The sequence below is a fragment of the Desmodus rotundus genome, chromosome 2 (assembly GCF_022682495.2).
Source record: "Desmodus rotundus isolate HL8 chromosome 2, HLdesRot8A.1, whole genome shotgun sequence".
Lineage (NCBI taxonomy): Eukaryota > Metazoa > Chordata > Mammalia > Chiroptera > Phyllostomidae > Desmodus > Desmodus rotundus.
In genome coordinates, this window is record NC_071388.1 from 77,207,612 (window position 1) to 77,223,481 (window position 15,870).

At 34.5% G+C, this 15,870-nt stretch overlaps 1 protein-coding gene across 6 annotated transcripts in view; it reads left to right on the forward strand.

The window, feature by feature from the left end:
- Positions 1-14,562, forward strand: part of ARL6 (ARF like GTPase 6) — a 45,599-nt gene extending 31,037 nt beyond the window's left edge. For 3 of the 6 annotated variants that reach the window (XM_053918283.2, XM_045193549.2, XM_053918282.1), the window contains 2 exons: positions 722-851; positions 14,337-14,562. In XM_053918283.2, the coding sequence (XP_053774258.1) occupies positions 722-851; positions 14,337-14,424 (218 nt within the window). In that variant the 3' untranslated portion in view covers positions 14,425-14,562. Of the gene's footprint in view, positions 1-721; positions 852-4,575; positions 4,632-11,804 lie in introns of all 6 variants that reach the window. The other 3 variants (XM_045193550.2, XM_053918284.1, XM_045193553.2) reach the window with 2 other exon arrangements.
- Positions 14,563-15,870: the final 1,308 nt, after the last annotated feature.

The following is a 15,870-nucleotide window of genomic DNA, read 5'->3' on the forward strand; positions in this document are numbered from 1 at the left end:
AAGATAGGAAATTAAGTGATAAGCAAAAGATTTAAAAAGTGAGAATAGTCTTCTGCTACTATTTGTATAAAGAATCATATATAATAATTCCAAATATGTAAAATATTTCTAAAAATATACCATATCATGGATACTATGGGTTGCGGCTTCTAGGGAGGACAAGTGAATGGCCTGGGACCAAGGTGAGAGGGAGACTGTTTTACTGCATACCATTTTGTGTCTTCTGAGTCTTAAACTATTTAAATAAATTCTTTATTCAAAATAGTGAACAATGTTGCCAACATTGTAACTAGGTAAAATACATTGTTAAAATATCTAGTTTGCTACTTATAATACTGTAACTAAAATCTAGAATCAAGATCCACTTTATCTTCCTTCTACCTCTATTTGAAGTTTGCTGCCTCTGTGTTGACAGAAAAATGAAACAAAATATCTGACCCTTTGTAGGCGCTGCTCAGGGACCGTTTAGTGAGCCACCCCACGTACACGTGTCTTTGTTTTAAAGCATCAGCCAGAAAGCAGATAGTCTCGGAAGAAATATTGTTTAAATTGTCATATCACTCAAACACACACCTGATAGTCTATGTCTTTAAAAGTTTATGAGTGAGTGATATAGAAAGAAGTGATGGGAAAATAATTTTAGTGAATTTCAATTTTAAGGATTTGGGGGGAAATGACCAAAAGGCTGGAAGTATGATGATAGTCTTATTTTCTATTTCAGATATTAAGCACCGCCGAATACCAATCTTATTCTTTGCAAACAAAATGGACCTTAGAGATGCAGTGACATCTGTGAAAGTGTCTCAGTTGCTGTGTTTAGAGAACATCAAAGATAAACCATGGCATATTTGGTAAAGTGTTAGATTTGTTTTTCATTTTATCATTTTGAAAAAATCTCCAAGCCCCAGTGTTTCTTTCCTAAGCTCATTTTATAAGTGACCTAACATGGCAGGACACAAGCTAAGGATTTCGTTTTATAGAATGCGGCATTGCAGGCGTTCCTGAATATATTACTATTAAAACCTTTCCAATCTTCTGGGGCGTAGAAAAATATAAACAACTCTTTAAAAGAATAAATTAAACAGCCTGCTTACTCACCCAACTTCAACCATGCTGATTTCCTTCTACACATTGAATAAGCCAACCACAATCCCATCTGAGGGTGTTTCCACTTGTTACTCCCTTTGTCTAAATTAGTCTCCAAAATAATCTTGCTGGGTTCCTTCAGCAACTGCTCTTGATAATGCTCTAAAATAATCACTATACCTTCCCTGCCTCATTTTTACCTTACTTTGCTTTTTATGTTGCTATGTGAACTTTTCCCCTTTTTTTCTTGTTTTATAGTTTGTCTTCTTACACTAGGGCATTAGCACCGTGAGAATTGGGGTTTTATGGGCTTTCCTCATTCTAACCCCTGGAATTGTAGTACAGGGTAGTTAGTAGGTTCACAACAAATACTTCTATATTTGAATAAATATAAATAGGAATAATAATCTTACTTGGACATACTAAGAAGATTGAATTCATAAATAATGTCTGAAATTATTTTACATTATTAGATAGTATTTAATGCCTGCCAGTACCTGTCATTAAACTCCCTCTATCCACCCACCTACCTTCCACTATTGCAACGTATCCTCTTATGAGGTTTCCCCTTTTTGTAAGATGGTGTGTATATGGAGAAAGGCTGAACTCAGAGGCAGAGAAATCCACGGCCTCTAGAAGAGAAAACGATACAAAGCAAGGAGTTAGTAGAGCTCAAAGAAAAACTCGAAGAGCTAACCTTGGTGCTGAAAGAGTAATAGAAGAGAGCTGAGAAAGCCCTGGAAACTCCTCAGTGCTCAAGGCCTCCAGCTCCCCGGGAGTGAAACACTGTCTATCTCAAGTGAAACCCTCCCTATTTTGGAATCAGAAGAAAAGTCTTGGGTTAGAATTTGAGGTTCTGTGGTATTTTGTTGGTAAAGAATGGAGGGATTTTGAATAGAGAAATATCCTAAGATGGAACCGTTGCATTTCTCTACATCATTTAGGTAAATCATATCTAAGTTGATAATGTCTAAAGTAGAATAATTTTAATTTTTCCATTAAGTATTGTGAGTGCTTTGATAGAAAGTACAACATTCAAAAACATGAGTCTAGTTAGTAAAAGATGCAGTCCTACTTTTAATTTTGAAGTAGAGGTTAATTTTGCAAATGGAAAAAATCTCTAATTAAAATAATTAGCACTTGAAATTTAAAAAACTCACTGAGTTGTGACATCTAAATATTTTTCAGTGAGAGAAAAAGTAATATCCTGATGCTATGACATTGTGGAATATTACATTTCCAGTTTCCATGTTTTCTGTATAACTAATAGGAGAATGCCAAGTATTTCTTTAAATTTGTGTATAATTTTGACTTCTTAATTCAAACTGGACATCTCACTAAGTTTCAATTACTGCTTCATTTCTTAAGTTTGTTTTTTTATTTTTTGCAATTGTTTAATGCATGTATAAGATTGAAAATAGATTTATCCTTTTACAGTTTGAGAGGTAAAGGTAATGTGCAGTGATGTAGAGATAAGATACTGCATGTCTCTTGCCACAGGTACAAGAAATTTACTGGGCAATAAAAGATTATAGAGAAGTATGGTCTGGAAAGTTAAAGGAAAATTGTATGGTTTATTTTTAACTAGTGTACTAAACATATAGTCAACTCTCATTTTCAGGATCTAATTGCAGTATTGTTCCTCCTGTGTGTACTTTGACTCAGTCCCTGGTATGATATGTATGTTTTTTGATTGTTTACTATCTTGTAAGGGAGACAGTAATAAAACAGGTAAATAGTTAAATATAAAATATCAGCTGAAAAGGTGAAGAAAAATAAAGTAGGATAATAAGATAAAAGAAATAATGAAAGATACTCCCTCTCTAAGATGTAGTTGAAGTCAGGGAGGAGTTCACACAAAGGTTTGGAAAAAAAGCTTTCCAGATAGAGAGGCCAGCTAGCGAGAAGGCTCTTGGGTGAGAATGTGCGATATCTGATATATTTCAGGAATAGCAAGAAGTCCAAGCTGATTGGAGCAGAGACCTCCAAGGTGGCTTTGTAGGAGATGAAACCACTGAGCCATATCACATATGGGGCCATATATCACATACCAGGGGCCATATCACATAGAGCCTTGTAGGACATGGTGAAGCCTTTGGCTTTTATTTAGTTACAGGTCTTACGACTTATTTGGAAGGAAAGTAGAATTCAAACAGTCGGTAATAAGTAGGAAAAGACGCAGGGTTTTTAGTAGGATAGTTAGTGACTCCTCCATCGAAGGGGAAGGATTTCCTCAATATATTACTTATTTGATACTGTAGTCTTGTCTGGGACTGTGGGTGTGTGATGAAATCAATACATTGATCTTTGTTGATATAAATATTTGTTACTGATGTTTTGCTATTGATACAGATAATCCATGGTTTGCTTTGAATAATTGTGTATCCCATGTTGTTTGTTTCTGTCTTTATTTTTAAAATATAAGTCATATTCTTAATCTAATAAGTAATTCCTTGGAAGTAATTTCTGGTTTGATTAGAATCAAATTAACTCTTTTAGGTAACTTAGTACATATTTTTTAGTACATTTTAAAATCATGCTTCAACACACTAAAAGGAACCCTACTTCAGAAAATCTATGTATTCTGTTGCTCTTACATGATTATATTTTGAAAGTAAATGACTGCTAGATCAGTAAAATGTTATGAGAAGCTATCAGACTGTGTCTTGGGAAAGGTTGATACTCAAAAAACCCCTTGCATTTTGCTTTAGTTTATGTAACTTAATTATAATTATTTATAAAGTAATCACGGTGAGGATTTATATTTACTTTCTTAAGAATAGAAAGACCTTGAAAAGACCCTGATAGATATATAGATAGGTATAGACATATATATGTGTGTGTGTGTGTGTGTGTGTATATCAAATATTTAATTCTCATAATAACCATATGAGGTCAATGATAAAATATTCCCCCATGTTACAGACGCTAAAATTGAAGCCAATGAGTATAAAACTATTACTGAAATCTCCTGTTTTTTTTTTTATTCTACCAGTTTACCAAAGTTATAATTACAGGTTTATACCCTATAGATACCAAATTCCATTTCAAATAAAGTCACTGAATCATATGGCTAAATTACATCCTAAGTCAAACATTTCTAATAAATAACTGCTCTTTAGTCACTGGGCAAAATAGGAAGGAGGGGACTCTAAAACTTTTCCACCACTGGAAAAATAACTCAAAGTATGTTTTGTTAATGTCAGTCTGAGTACTATTCCTAAAATAATAACTTTTTGTTGATACACTTTTTAAAATGTCATACCAATTATGTCATTATGAGTTAGAAATCATTTTCTCACGTCCTCCTCCAGAGCACTCAGACTTATTTTTTTATGTGCATTCATTGAGTTTCAGTGTTTAACCAGTTTTGTTCAGATACATGTTACTAGAATATATTAATTGGCTATATGGAGAAGTCGCAGTTGTTTATTCTTACAGTGCTGTGATGTAATGAAATGGCTATGTTTCTTACGGATTTTATTTCAGTGCTAGTGATGCCATAAAAGGAGAAGGATTGCAAGAAGGTGTAGACTGGCTTCAAGGTACATCACAAAATACTGTTCATCTTCAGCCTTTATTTCCTTTCCATCTACATTTGTCTTTCCTTTTTTAACATTTTATTTTTATTATATCACTACCTTTTCCCCCTTGTCTCCATTTATTTCTGCCTTCAGAAAATGCACTACAGTAAGTATCCAATACCTTGCTCCATTTACTTCTATTACATTTTTCTAAAGGATTTATTGAAATAAAGTGTTTGCATTTTTACAGTCAATTACATGACAACTGTAGGAATATTTTTAATTTATAGCAATAAATTTCTGTGAGATCTAGCAGAAGAAGCACATTTGAAGTTTGGAACAAATTTTAGACCTTACTGTCAATAACTTAAAAGAAGTCTGCATGGCATGTATTTTAAGAATGCTTTACTCCATATACATCTTCATTTATACATAACATGTTTATATAACCTTTAATACTCATGTTTAGAATTGTAAATACTGGTATTTTATTGATATTTTATATATTTCAGTTCTATTTGTTATTCATCAAAATACTTATAATAGGTTGGTACAAGCGTACTGTATCAGGGAATAAATTAAGATACATCATTTTTCCTTCCTTGGCTGGTGTGGATCAGTGGATTGAGCACCAGCCTGGGAACCAAAGGGTCACCGGTTCGATTCCCAGTCAGGGCACATACCTGGGTTGTGGGCCGTGTCCCCAGTAGGGGGCGCACAAGAGGCAACTATACATTGATGTTTCTCTCCCTGTCTTTCTCCCTCCCTTGCCCTCTGTCTAAAAATAAATAAATAAATAAAATCTTTTTTAAAAAGATACCTCATTTTTCCTAAGTTTACATTGTCTGCTAGTTACAGGAACAGCTTGTGGCACAAAGACCCACACAGAACAGAAGTGAAAGAAACTGACTTCTTTAGGTTCTTATTACAGGCCATTAGGGTCGGGCCAAGAAATTTCATTTGTGAGAACAATTGAGGATCATTCCTATTAGGCATCTCCTGCTCTGAACGAGGGTGACTAACAAGATATTATAAATTCAAGTTTTAGTCTTGTGGCTATCAACTTAATTTCTTCTGTACTATCCCCTTTTTTTTTTTTGAGATTTTATTTCTTTATTATTAGAGGGAGGAAGGAAGGGAGATAGGGAGAGAAACATCAATGTGTGGTTGCCTCTCACACGCCCCTCACTGGGGAACTAGCCTACAACCCAGGCATGTGCCCTGACCGGGAATTGAACCAGCGACCCTTTACTTAGCAGTCTGGCTCTCAATCCACTGAGCCATACCAGCCAGAGCTACACTATCCTTTTAATTCCAGTTATGTGTGATATTTTTTTTTCCCCTCCTCTGTATGTCAGATCTTTGAACCAAAAAAGTATTATTTATGTATGGGCAAGATTAGCCTGTTTATCTGTACATTGAAATAGTATTGCTTTGATTCAAAGTACTAAATATATATCTGATCTATATTTTTATATGTTATCAGTAAAATATGGTATTTTAGTTAATTGCACAGACTATTATCAATTTTTCTATTTTGTATTTATGTAGTCATCATGATATTTACCATAAACTGCAAAGAACATTCTAGTCATAATTTTTTTAATCATCCAAGGATATTTTTATTGATTTTAGAGAGAAGGAAGGGGTGGGGGAGAGAGAGAAACATCTAGTGGTTGCCTCCCCTATGCACCCAGACTGAGGACCAAACCGGCAGCCTAGATGTGTGCCCTGACCAATGATCTAACCTGCAACCTTTTGTATGGAGACAATGCTCCAACCAACTGAGCCACCTGGCCAGGGCTAGTCATAATTTTATAATTAAGTGAAACTTAATTGAGAACTTCTAGTGGTTCTCAGAGTAACTACTGGAATTTTTCCGTGAACACCAACTTAGTTTCATAGACTGTGGTAAAGAAGTGGTCAAAGGGATTGATTCCTTTTGTTTTATAGGGACAGCCTATAAAGCATAGGTTGCAGAGGAATATTACAGACAAGCATATTTTCAGCCTTGATTCTTTTTTACAAGTGCTTATTATTTCTCACAATGGATCAAACCCTATAATTGTTCAAAGCAAAGTAATTCAAAGCACAGTAATCACTAAAAAGTAGGTTGAGAGACTCATCTGAATTTTACATCATAGCTCTCTGTTCTCTTTCTTTTTTTTTTTTTTTTTTTTTTTTTTTTTTTTTTTTACGGGGGAGGGGGGTACATATTTTGTGACAATGAGGCCACTAGGTGTTAGTAACAATCCAATATCACGGTGCCATTTGCCAACTCTGGTCTGCCACCTAATTTTTGTATCTCTGACTTTTCTGATTCATTATCTTTGCATCTCATCTCCCAAGTCTTTACAAAGAGGGCACATTGGTGGAAATATTTTTGTGCTCTTGTGTTGCCATATGTTTATATAACTGTTAAAACAGCTCTCTGCATGGTAAGTTAGTTGAATCCCTGTTTTATGTAGGTATCATGGAATAGTATTTAGAAAGCACCTGGGCTCTTGAGTCTAGCAGATTCATTCCACTAGCTATTATTAATTAACATGTTTTATCTTGTGAAGATTTATTTTCTTCATCTGTAAAATTTTAAAGAATAAAATGTCAAAATTGTACAGATTAAATGAAACACTGTGTGTGTTAAAATCCCTAACATAAGAAAACACTCAATAAATGTTAAATGTACCCTTTTACCAACTGCTGTATTTAATAAAGAAGAAAACTTTGTACATAGGTTAAAAAGTTTATCAGTTTGGGTTTGAATAGGAGATCCTTTGTTCATATTTCTTATGTAATAGTAAGTTTGTAATTGATGTTCCTGTCTCACTGGATTTCAAAAGAGGCAAAAACCTATTTTACAAAATAGGTAACAGTATGTAGGAGATTTGCCTGTGTCTATAACTAACTTATTAGCCAGAATTTTTTATGTAAATCTAACTCTGAAAGATGTCCTGAATTTATCTCTTAATTTTGCTTCCAAAATTCTGAAATTTCCTAGCATGATAAACAAGAAGGCCCTTGGACCAATTTAATCTTAGTATTTAGCATTTAAGATTGAAATTCCAGGGGTAAAATATTAAATGACACATTTTGTGCCATGAATCCATTCTTTTTTGGAAGGATTCCCAATGATTACCTATGTATTGCAGCCCAAAGACAAGAATCCCTGAGTAGATTATGAAGTATTTTTAAAAACCAACAGAGAATATACGGAAATCATCGCAGAGAAATAAGTTGTTTTCTAGCTCTGAAACTTTGAAGTAAGATATTTATAAAAAGAAATTCTCCCATGTGACTAAAGCAACTTACTCATTTTATCACTTTGTCTCTATGGGAAAGGTTAATACTTTCAGATTTTAATATAGAATTTATAAACTATTCATATGGTTGTTCCAGGGAAAAAAGATTGAACACACACTTAGTTTCATCCCCTCCTCAAATCTCACTAAGAATAAAGGGATTTTTGTTTAAAGACGTTAACCCTCAAGGGCAAAAAGAATAGGAGTGACAAAAATGGCATCCAAATTCTGGAAGCTGAATATGTGATGAATGTTAAATGACTTAACAGATCAGATGAATGCTGAATAGTTTACCAGACCTAAAGACGTTTTTTTTCTTAGCACAGAAAGCTGAGTTCTCAGCTAGCCCTGGGGAAAGCTGGAAAGCATCGGAATTTATATTGCACATCCCCTCAAAGGCTCGATGTTGGTGAAAATTGTAAATCAGATGAGTTGGGGCTGAAAGGAAGACACAGTCAGTTGTACATCCTTATTCCAAAAGAAGATTAGAGGTTAATTTTCTGCAGAGAGCCAAACGGCCTGTCTCTGGACTAGCACAACTGTGTGTGGTAGTTCTGAACTGAAAATGATAAGTGACTGAAGTTTTCATACTAAATATTGTAATCTGTTTCTGCCTTCTGCTTCTTCCAGAAGACGCTGGCAGTAGGCAGGAAATAGAAAGTCATTTTGGAGGAATCAGACTAGCCTAAGAGAGAAGACCTACTGGTGTTAACATCAGAAATTCCCAAGGAGATGGCTCAGCTAGATGCACTAGAATGAAGACCATATTTGACAAACCTAACACACGTATTAAAATTCCAATCAGCTATACAGTGTTTCCTCATACAAATGGGAAGGTGGCAAAGGGTCATCAGGCATATGAAGACAAAAACATGAATTGTGGAACATGAACAAACAGGAGAAGTAGGTTAGAGAAAGTGGAATTTACTTAGAACATTTCAAAAACAAGTATCAAAAAGAAAGAATTAAAAACTGAGCTCTCAGAAAATAATAATAGAATACTAGAAATGGAAAACTCAATTAAAAGAAGATAAATAGCTCTGGCCTGGTGGCTTGGTTGGTTGGAGCATCATCCTGTACACCAAAACATTGCAAGTTCAATCCCCAGTGAGGGCACATAACTGGGTTGGCCAAAAGGTTCATTTAGTTTTTTCCATAAAATACCTCTCATAGCACGTAGCTGTCTTCAACTTCATGTGAAACAATTTTATTAGACTGTATTGTGACAGCTGTTATATCAGCGTGCATTTAAAAAAACTTACTAAAATTGGTGAATTTTTGTATAGCATTTTAACATTGAAGATGGAAGAAAACATTTTCAGCATGTTACGCTTTATTATTTAAGAAAGGTAAAATGCAACTGAAACACAGAAAAAGATACAGTGTACGGAGAAGGTGCTGTAACTGATCAAATGTGTCAAAAGCGGTTTGTGAAGTTTCATGCTGGAGATTTCTTGCTGGATGATGCTCCACCGTCTGGTATACCAGTTGAAGTTGATAACAATCAAATTGAGAAAAATCAATGTTATACCATGTGGGAGATTACCGACATACTCAAAATATCCAAATCAAGTGTTGAAAATCATTTTTCAGCAGCTTGGTTATATTAATGGCTTTGATGTTTGGGTTTCCCATAAGTGAAGTGAAAAGAACTTTCTTGACCGTATTTCCTCATGTGATTCTCTACTTACACATAAGGAAAGTATTCCATTTTTAAAACTAATTGTGACAGGTGATGAAAAGTAGATACTTCACAACAATGTGGAATGGAAGAGACCATGGAACAAGTGAAATGAACTGCCACCAACTACACTAAAGGTTGGTCTTCATCCAAAGATGTTCTGTATGTGGGATTGGGAGTCCTCTATTATGAGCTCCTTCCGGAAAACCAAACAATTAATTCCAAACAGTACTGCCCCCAATTAGACCAGCTAAAAGCAGTACTCAGAAGGAAGCGTCCAGAATTAGTCAACAGAACACGCATAATCTTCCATCAGGATAATGCAAGACCGAATGTTTCTTTGATGACCAGACAAAAACTGTTACAGCTTGGCTGGGAAGTTCTGATTCACCTGCTGTATCCACCAGACATTGCACCTTCAGATTACCACGTATTTTGGTTTACACAAAATTCTCTTTAATGGAAAAACTTTTAATTCCCTGGAAAACTGCCAAAGGCACTTGTAATAGTTCTTTGCTCAAAAAGATAAAAAGTTTTGGGAAGATGAACTCATGAAGTTGCATGAAAGATGGCAGAAGGTAGTGGAACAAAACATTGAAATACCTTTTTCAACAAAGTTATTAGTGAAAATGAAAAATGTATCTCTTATGGATTACTTTGAAACTGAATGAACATTTTGGCCAACCCAGTACTTAGGTTGCAGGTTCAATCCCCAGTCAGGGCATGGAAGGCAGGCAGCTGATTGATGTTTCACTTGCTCTCGTGCTCTCTCTCTCTCTTCCTCCCCTCTCTAAAATCAATAAACATATCCTTGGGTGAGGACTTAAAAAAAAAAGAATAAAAGCAATCTCTCAGAAAGTAAAGCAAAAAGAAAAAGAATAGAAAATTGGAAAGAAAAGGTAAAAAAGTAAGGGGTCATGTTTAGGAGACCCAATATCCTAATAGTAGGAATTTCAGAAAGAGAGAACAGAGAAAATGGAGGGGAGCAAGATCATCAAATAAATTATCAAACAGTATTTTCAAGAACTGAATGATGAGTTTTTAGTTGAAAGGCCTCTTGAGAGCTCAGTGCAGTAGATGAAAGTATTCTCACACCAAGGTACATCATTATTAAAAGTCAACACTGAAGACCATGGAAGAGCCTACAAACTTCTTGAGAAGAAAATAAGAGTTTTCATGTAAAGGATAAGGATACAGAAAAGCATCAGACTTTTCAACAGCAACACTGCAAGCTATAACATAATTGGGCAGTGCCTGGAACAGTCCTGGCACCTGTGTTCTCAGCCAGTATCTGTGTTGTGACTGTAGAGTGAATACATCTCCATCCATGTAAAGTCTCAAGAATTTACTTTCTATACCTTTTACTAAGGTAGACACTGAAAGGTACTCTTCAGAAGCAAGGGGATAAACCAAGAAGAAGAAAATAAGGGGTCGTGAAACAAGTAAACTAGCACAAGAGAGTGATAGTGGGGATCCTAGAGTGACAGTGAAAGACCTCATATTAAAATAACTGGGCAAGCATAGGAAACAACTGGTCCAGTTTAGAGAGTTTTGGAACACTAGAGAAATTGATAAGACTGTGTAATGTGCTTCATAATAATAAAGGCTTAAACAATGTAGAGTAGTGGGACTGAAGTAGTATTAAGTACATTAAAAAGCAGAGAGGCAGGGATGGAGATAAGGGAGAATTAACACCACAGGAAACAAAATACAGTTGAAGACAGGAAAAGTAAACGTGCTACCACATGTCTCAACTGTGAATAGCACTTACAGAGTCACTGTGTTGATAATGGCTACATGACTGTGCTAGGAAAGTGGGAGTATTAAAAACATGAGGGTTGCAGAGACCAGAAAAGGGTACATAAGAGCTGAAGCCTCATATTAAATGTAAGGAACTAATATTTCAATAAATAATAATAAAGTATATTATTTAGACAGAAAGAGGTAATCACTTAAAAGGGAGTTGGGAGTAGTTGCCTATGAAAAGAGGAAGGAGATGCTGAGGCGAGGGACCACTGATTTTTGTACAGACTTGCAGAGCTAGTTGACGCAATGGATACACAACTACATGAAAATTAAAAACTAGTATGAATTGCACTTTTTTTAAAAGTGCATAGATTTCTACTGTGTTCTTATAGATTTACATCGGATTATGTTAAAAAATAGGTTTTGCCCTATAGAGACCAATAATTTCTTGTCTGTTTTTGTTACCAGATCAGATCCAGACTGCAAAGACATGAAAAGATAGTATTTGGAAACCTCAACAATTCTCAGTTCAAGGACCATATCTTAAGATGAACTGAATACATTAAATACTTGTAAAGATGTCGGTGCATCTAAAAACATTTTATAATCTGCTTGCATTTATGGACTCTGAATAAACTTTATAAGAATATAGGACTACAGATATGCTAATCTGGCCATTCGTTATATGAAAACAAATCCTCAGAAGGCCTTCCCAAACTATCAGCTTCTTAGTAAAGGTCTAACTTGATTGTAGTGAGAATGTTTAGTCATTTAAAATCCATCTCACTATCCCATCATGAATTATGATATTTTTAATGTATTTTCTTTTTTTAATTATCTTCTAAAAATTAGGTTTATAGTAGGACTGCAGTGTGATTGTGCTAGCGAAAAGGAACTTTAAATATTTATAAGGGACCATAGGTAATTAATGTATATTTAGATTTTTACTGTATGTCACCATCAATAAATCAAAATGGGATGTACCAACTAATGTGCTTTGTTTATGATGAAAGAATAAGGCTGTGTAAATATGGCATTTGGTGTTTCACTGTCAAACACTTGTAAATCTGAGACCAAGTTATGCTGAAGTTATTTATCCAATGACTGTGCATTAAACATCTCTACACCTGTACTAGTCGGGCATTATCCTACACAATGGTGATACAAGGTAAATAAGATGCATTCCCTATCCTCAGAGAACTTAAAATTTAATGAGGGAAAATTTAAGAATCTTTTAATATATCACATTTAATTTTATTTCATTGGCTGACTGAAAATATTTTATGATTAAGAGTTACAAAAATTAATGTGTGATTCTTTAATAATTATAACTGACTGCTTATTTCTTTAAAATTCCCCCAGTTTGCTATTGTACTCTGTTAAAATAGATTGTGACTCCCCAAACTGTTTTTTTCTCTGAGCATAAACTACTACATAAATGTTCTTTAGAATTTTAGACATATCTCAGGTCCCCACAGTAGGATATTGTGTTATTCTCACAACTTAATTAGAGACCACTTAGAATTATAGAGTTCTATTTAGAACTCTAAATAGAAACTTTGATTTTAAATCAAACACTGAGAAACTGCACAAAGCAGTAGTGTCAATTCTGAAAATTATTGCATAGAAAGAAAAAGTGGAATATTCAGTGTGTAACATCTTAACCATCCTTAGCTGTGAAAATAATTTTTTTAAAAAACAGACAAAGGGTGAGTAATAAAGATGTGTTATAGTAACTGCAGTTGTTCAGAGATTTGAATAAAATAATTTTAAAGCTACAGTAAAAGTTCTGTAACTCACTTTCTCATTGATTTGGAATTTAGCAAATTGAAAGTTACCCAGGGTATTCCAGTGGTCTAGCATATTAAGCTAGCTTGCCAGCCATTTATAAATTGCTTCAATGAGGATAAAAACTGAGACTCAGTAATGAATTGACTCAAATATAAAAGGGTCATGATGATGAAAACACTGAATGTGATTTAACAAAAACAAAAAAAACCCTGGTACTCCTTAACAATTTTAGGAAGATACAGAAAGGGGTGATCAAGAGAATTCAAGTCCTCATCTATCATATGGTAACAATAGCAATAATAATAGTTATCACTCTGATCACTATATTTTGAGCAAGTGATTTGGTATCATTTAATCTTCAGTAGCTTTCTGTGCTAGGTTCTATTATTTGGTTTATAGACAAGAAAACTAAGGCCTAAAAATGTTAAATAATTTGCTGAAGGTCACAGAGCTAGTGAATGGTGGCGCTGGGATTCAGAACCAAACAATCTGTTTAAAATAGATGATTCAAGAGGCAAGAGTATTACAGATACTAGAAATGTAGAGATAACTGCCGTAAAGATAGCTGAAAGGATTGAAAAGTTTCTCACTGTGGAGGGAGACCAGGATTGGAATGAGAGGTTGTCAGAGATAAAGGACTACTATTTTTTTCTTGTTGCTTGTTTTGAGTCTATTATCACTTCAGATTTTAAATTCTGCATAAATGACTGATAAAAATAGTTCTTATGTTGCTACTCAGTTAATTAGTATTCTACAAACTATAGGAACTCATACCTATGCAAGTATTTAGGCAGAAGAGAAGTACTTTTTCCTTTGTTTCATGATCTTTAAATCTGGTTTATATTATGTAAACATCCATTCTTACTCTACACTTTCATGTCAAGATTATGTAGAAGCAAGTTGGACAACAATAGCCACAGGATGCCATATAAGTGTATGTAAGCTGAGGTTATTGTGTTTGTATTTAACATCATGCAATTAAAATTTACTGCATTGTAAAGCTCAAGCAGATGTTTTTTCATGTTTACACATCACTGTGTAACCAAGCTTAATTTATAAGGTCTGCATTTCAATATAACAGCTCATAAAGTGTTCGGAACTTATCCTATTGTATGTTTTGCATTTAAATATTTATACATGGCCCTATTCAGCTTGTGCTTTGTAAATCAGAAAAGGGCTGAGTTTTATATATTTCTTTTTCATTTATAGGTTGTCTGCTAAAAATTATGACCTGTCTCCTGATTGCTCAAGTTATTTTTTTCCTTTGGAATTGTTGGCATACCACACTGTTATTTAGTCTTGCAAATACCTGAGACATCCTGCATGCAATTCTGGTATATTTAAAACGTAGCATTTTAACTGACTTAGTGCATATTTCTGCTTTCTAATTATTCCTTCTTTTTAGTTTAAAAATAAAACTGATGTTAAAATTTCACTTAATGGTTATAAAAATAGGTTGTTTATTTCTGTGCCTGGAGAGATATACTATGATTGAGAAATGGTTATTGTATTTAATTGACTGTTTCAGGCAACTTACTCCATTTTCATACTGAATCTTCCTCCTTAAGGATGCTTTTGCTGGGGTTTGCAAGGGACTTCCTGGGGGCTGTGACTCTTTCTTCTGATCGCTTGATTTCAGTGCCACACTTGGAGGATTTGCCAACATGCAGTGTTAAACTGTTTTCTGGTGATTTAGAATAAACCAAGAAGGACAAATTAAAACTTTCTCCATATTTTAAGTCACTGAGTAATGCTAGAAGGCATACAGGAGTAGGTATTTTGAAAATGTGATTTGGTTAGGAACATAATAGTAATAAAGATTCTTACAGCTTTTACTATGTGTCATGCATTTTCCAAGCTCTTTACATAGGGTGGAGCAAAAGAAGGCCTACAGTTGTCAGTTTGCAAAGCACAGTTTATTCTTATTTACTAATTATTGCATTATTTTCTACATGGACAACTGTAAATCTACTATTCCCCATCCTGTATACAGTCATACCTCATTTTATTGCACTTTGCTTTATTGCCCTTCATAGCTGTTGCATGTTTTACAAATTGCAGGCAAGACCCTCCACCAAGGACTACAACTGACTTTATTGCAGTGGTCTGGGTTTGAATGCACAGTATCTCCAAGGTTTGTATGTATTAATTTATGTAAACCTTATGAGGTATATACTATTCTTATCTGTATTACAAATAGCAAGATTTCCAAGACCTTATATCAACACATAGCTGTTTTTGTGTGCCCCTGAGCTAATGATTTTACATTTTTAAAGCCACTTCATACCCATCTGAACACCACACATAGTTATCAGAATACTGTTGACTATAGTCACTATACTGCACTTTACATCCCCATGACTATTCTGTAACAACGAATTTGTACTTCTTACTCCCTTCACCCTTTTGACCCATCCTGACCCCCTACTACCTGGCAGCCATCAAAATGTTCTCTGTATCTGGGTCTGTTTCTGTTCTGCTTGTTTGTTTTTTAGATTCAATTGTTGATAGGTATATATTTATTGCCATTTTATTGTTCATATTTTTTTTATCTCATTCTTCTTCTTAAAGAAGACCCTTTAACATTTCATGTAATACTGGTTTGGTGGTGATAAACTCCTTTAACTTTTTCTTGTCTGGGAAGCTCAATATTGGTCCTTTGATTCTAAATGATAGCTTTGCTAGGTAGAGTAATCCCGGTTGTAGGTCCTTGCTTTTCCTTACTTTGAATATTTCTTGCCAG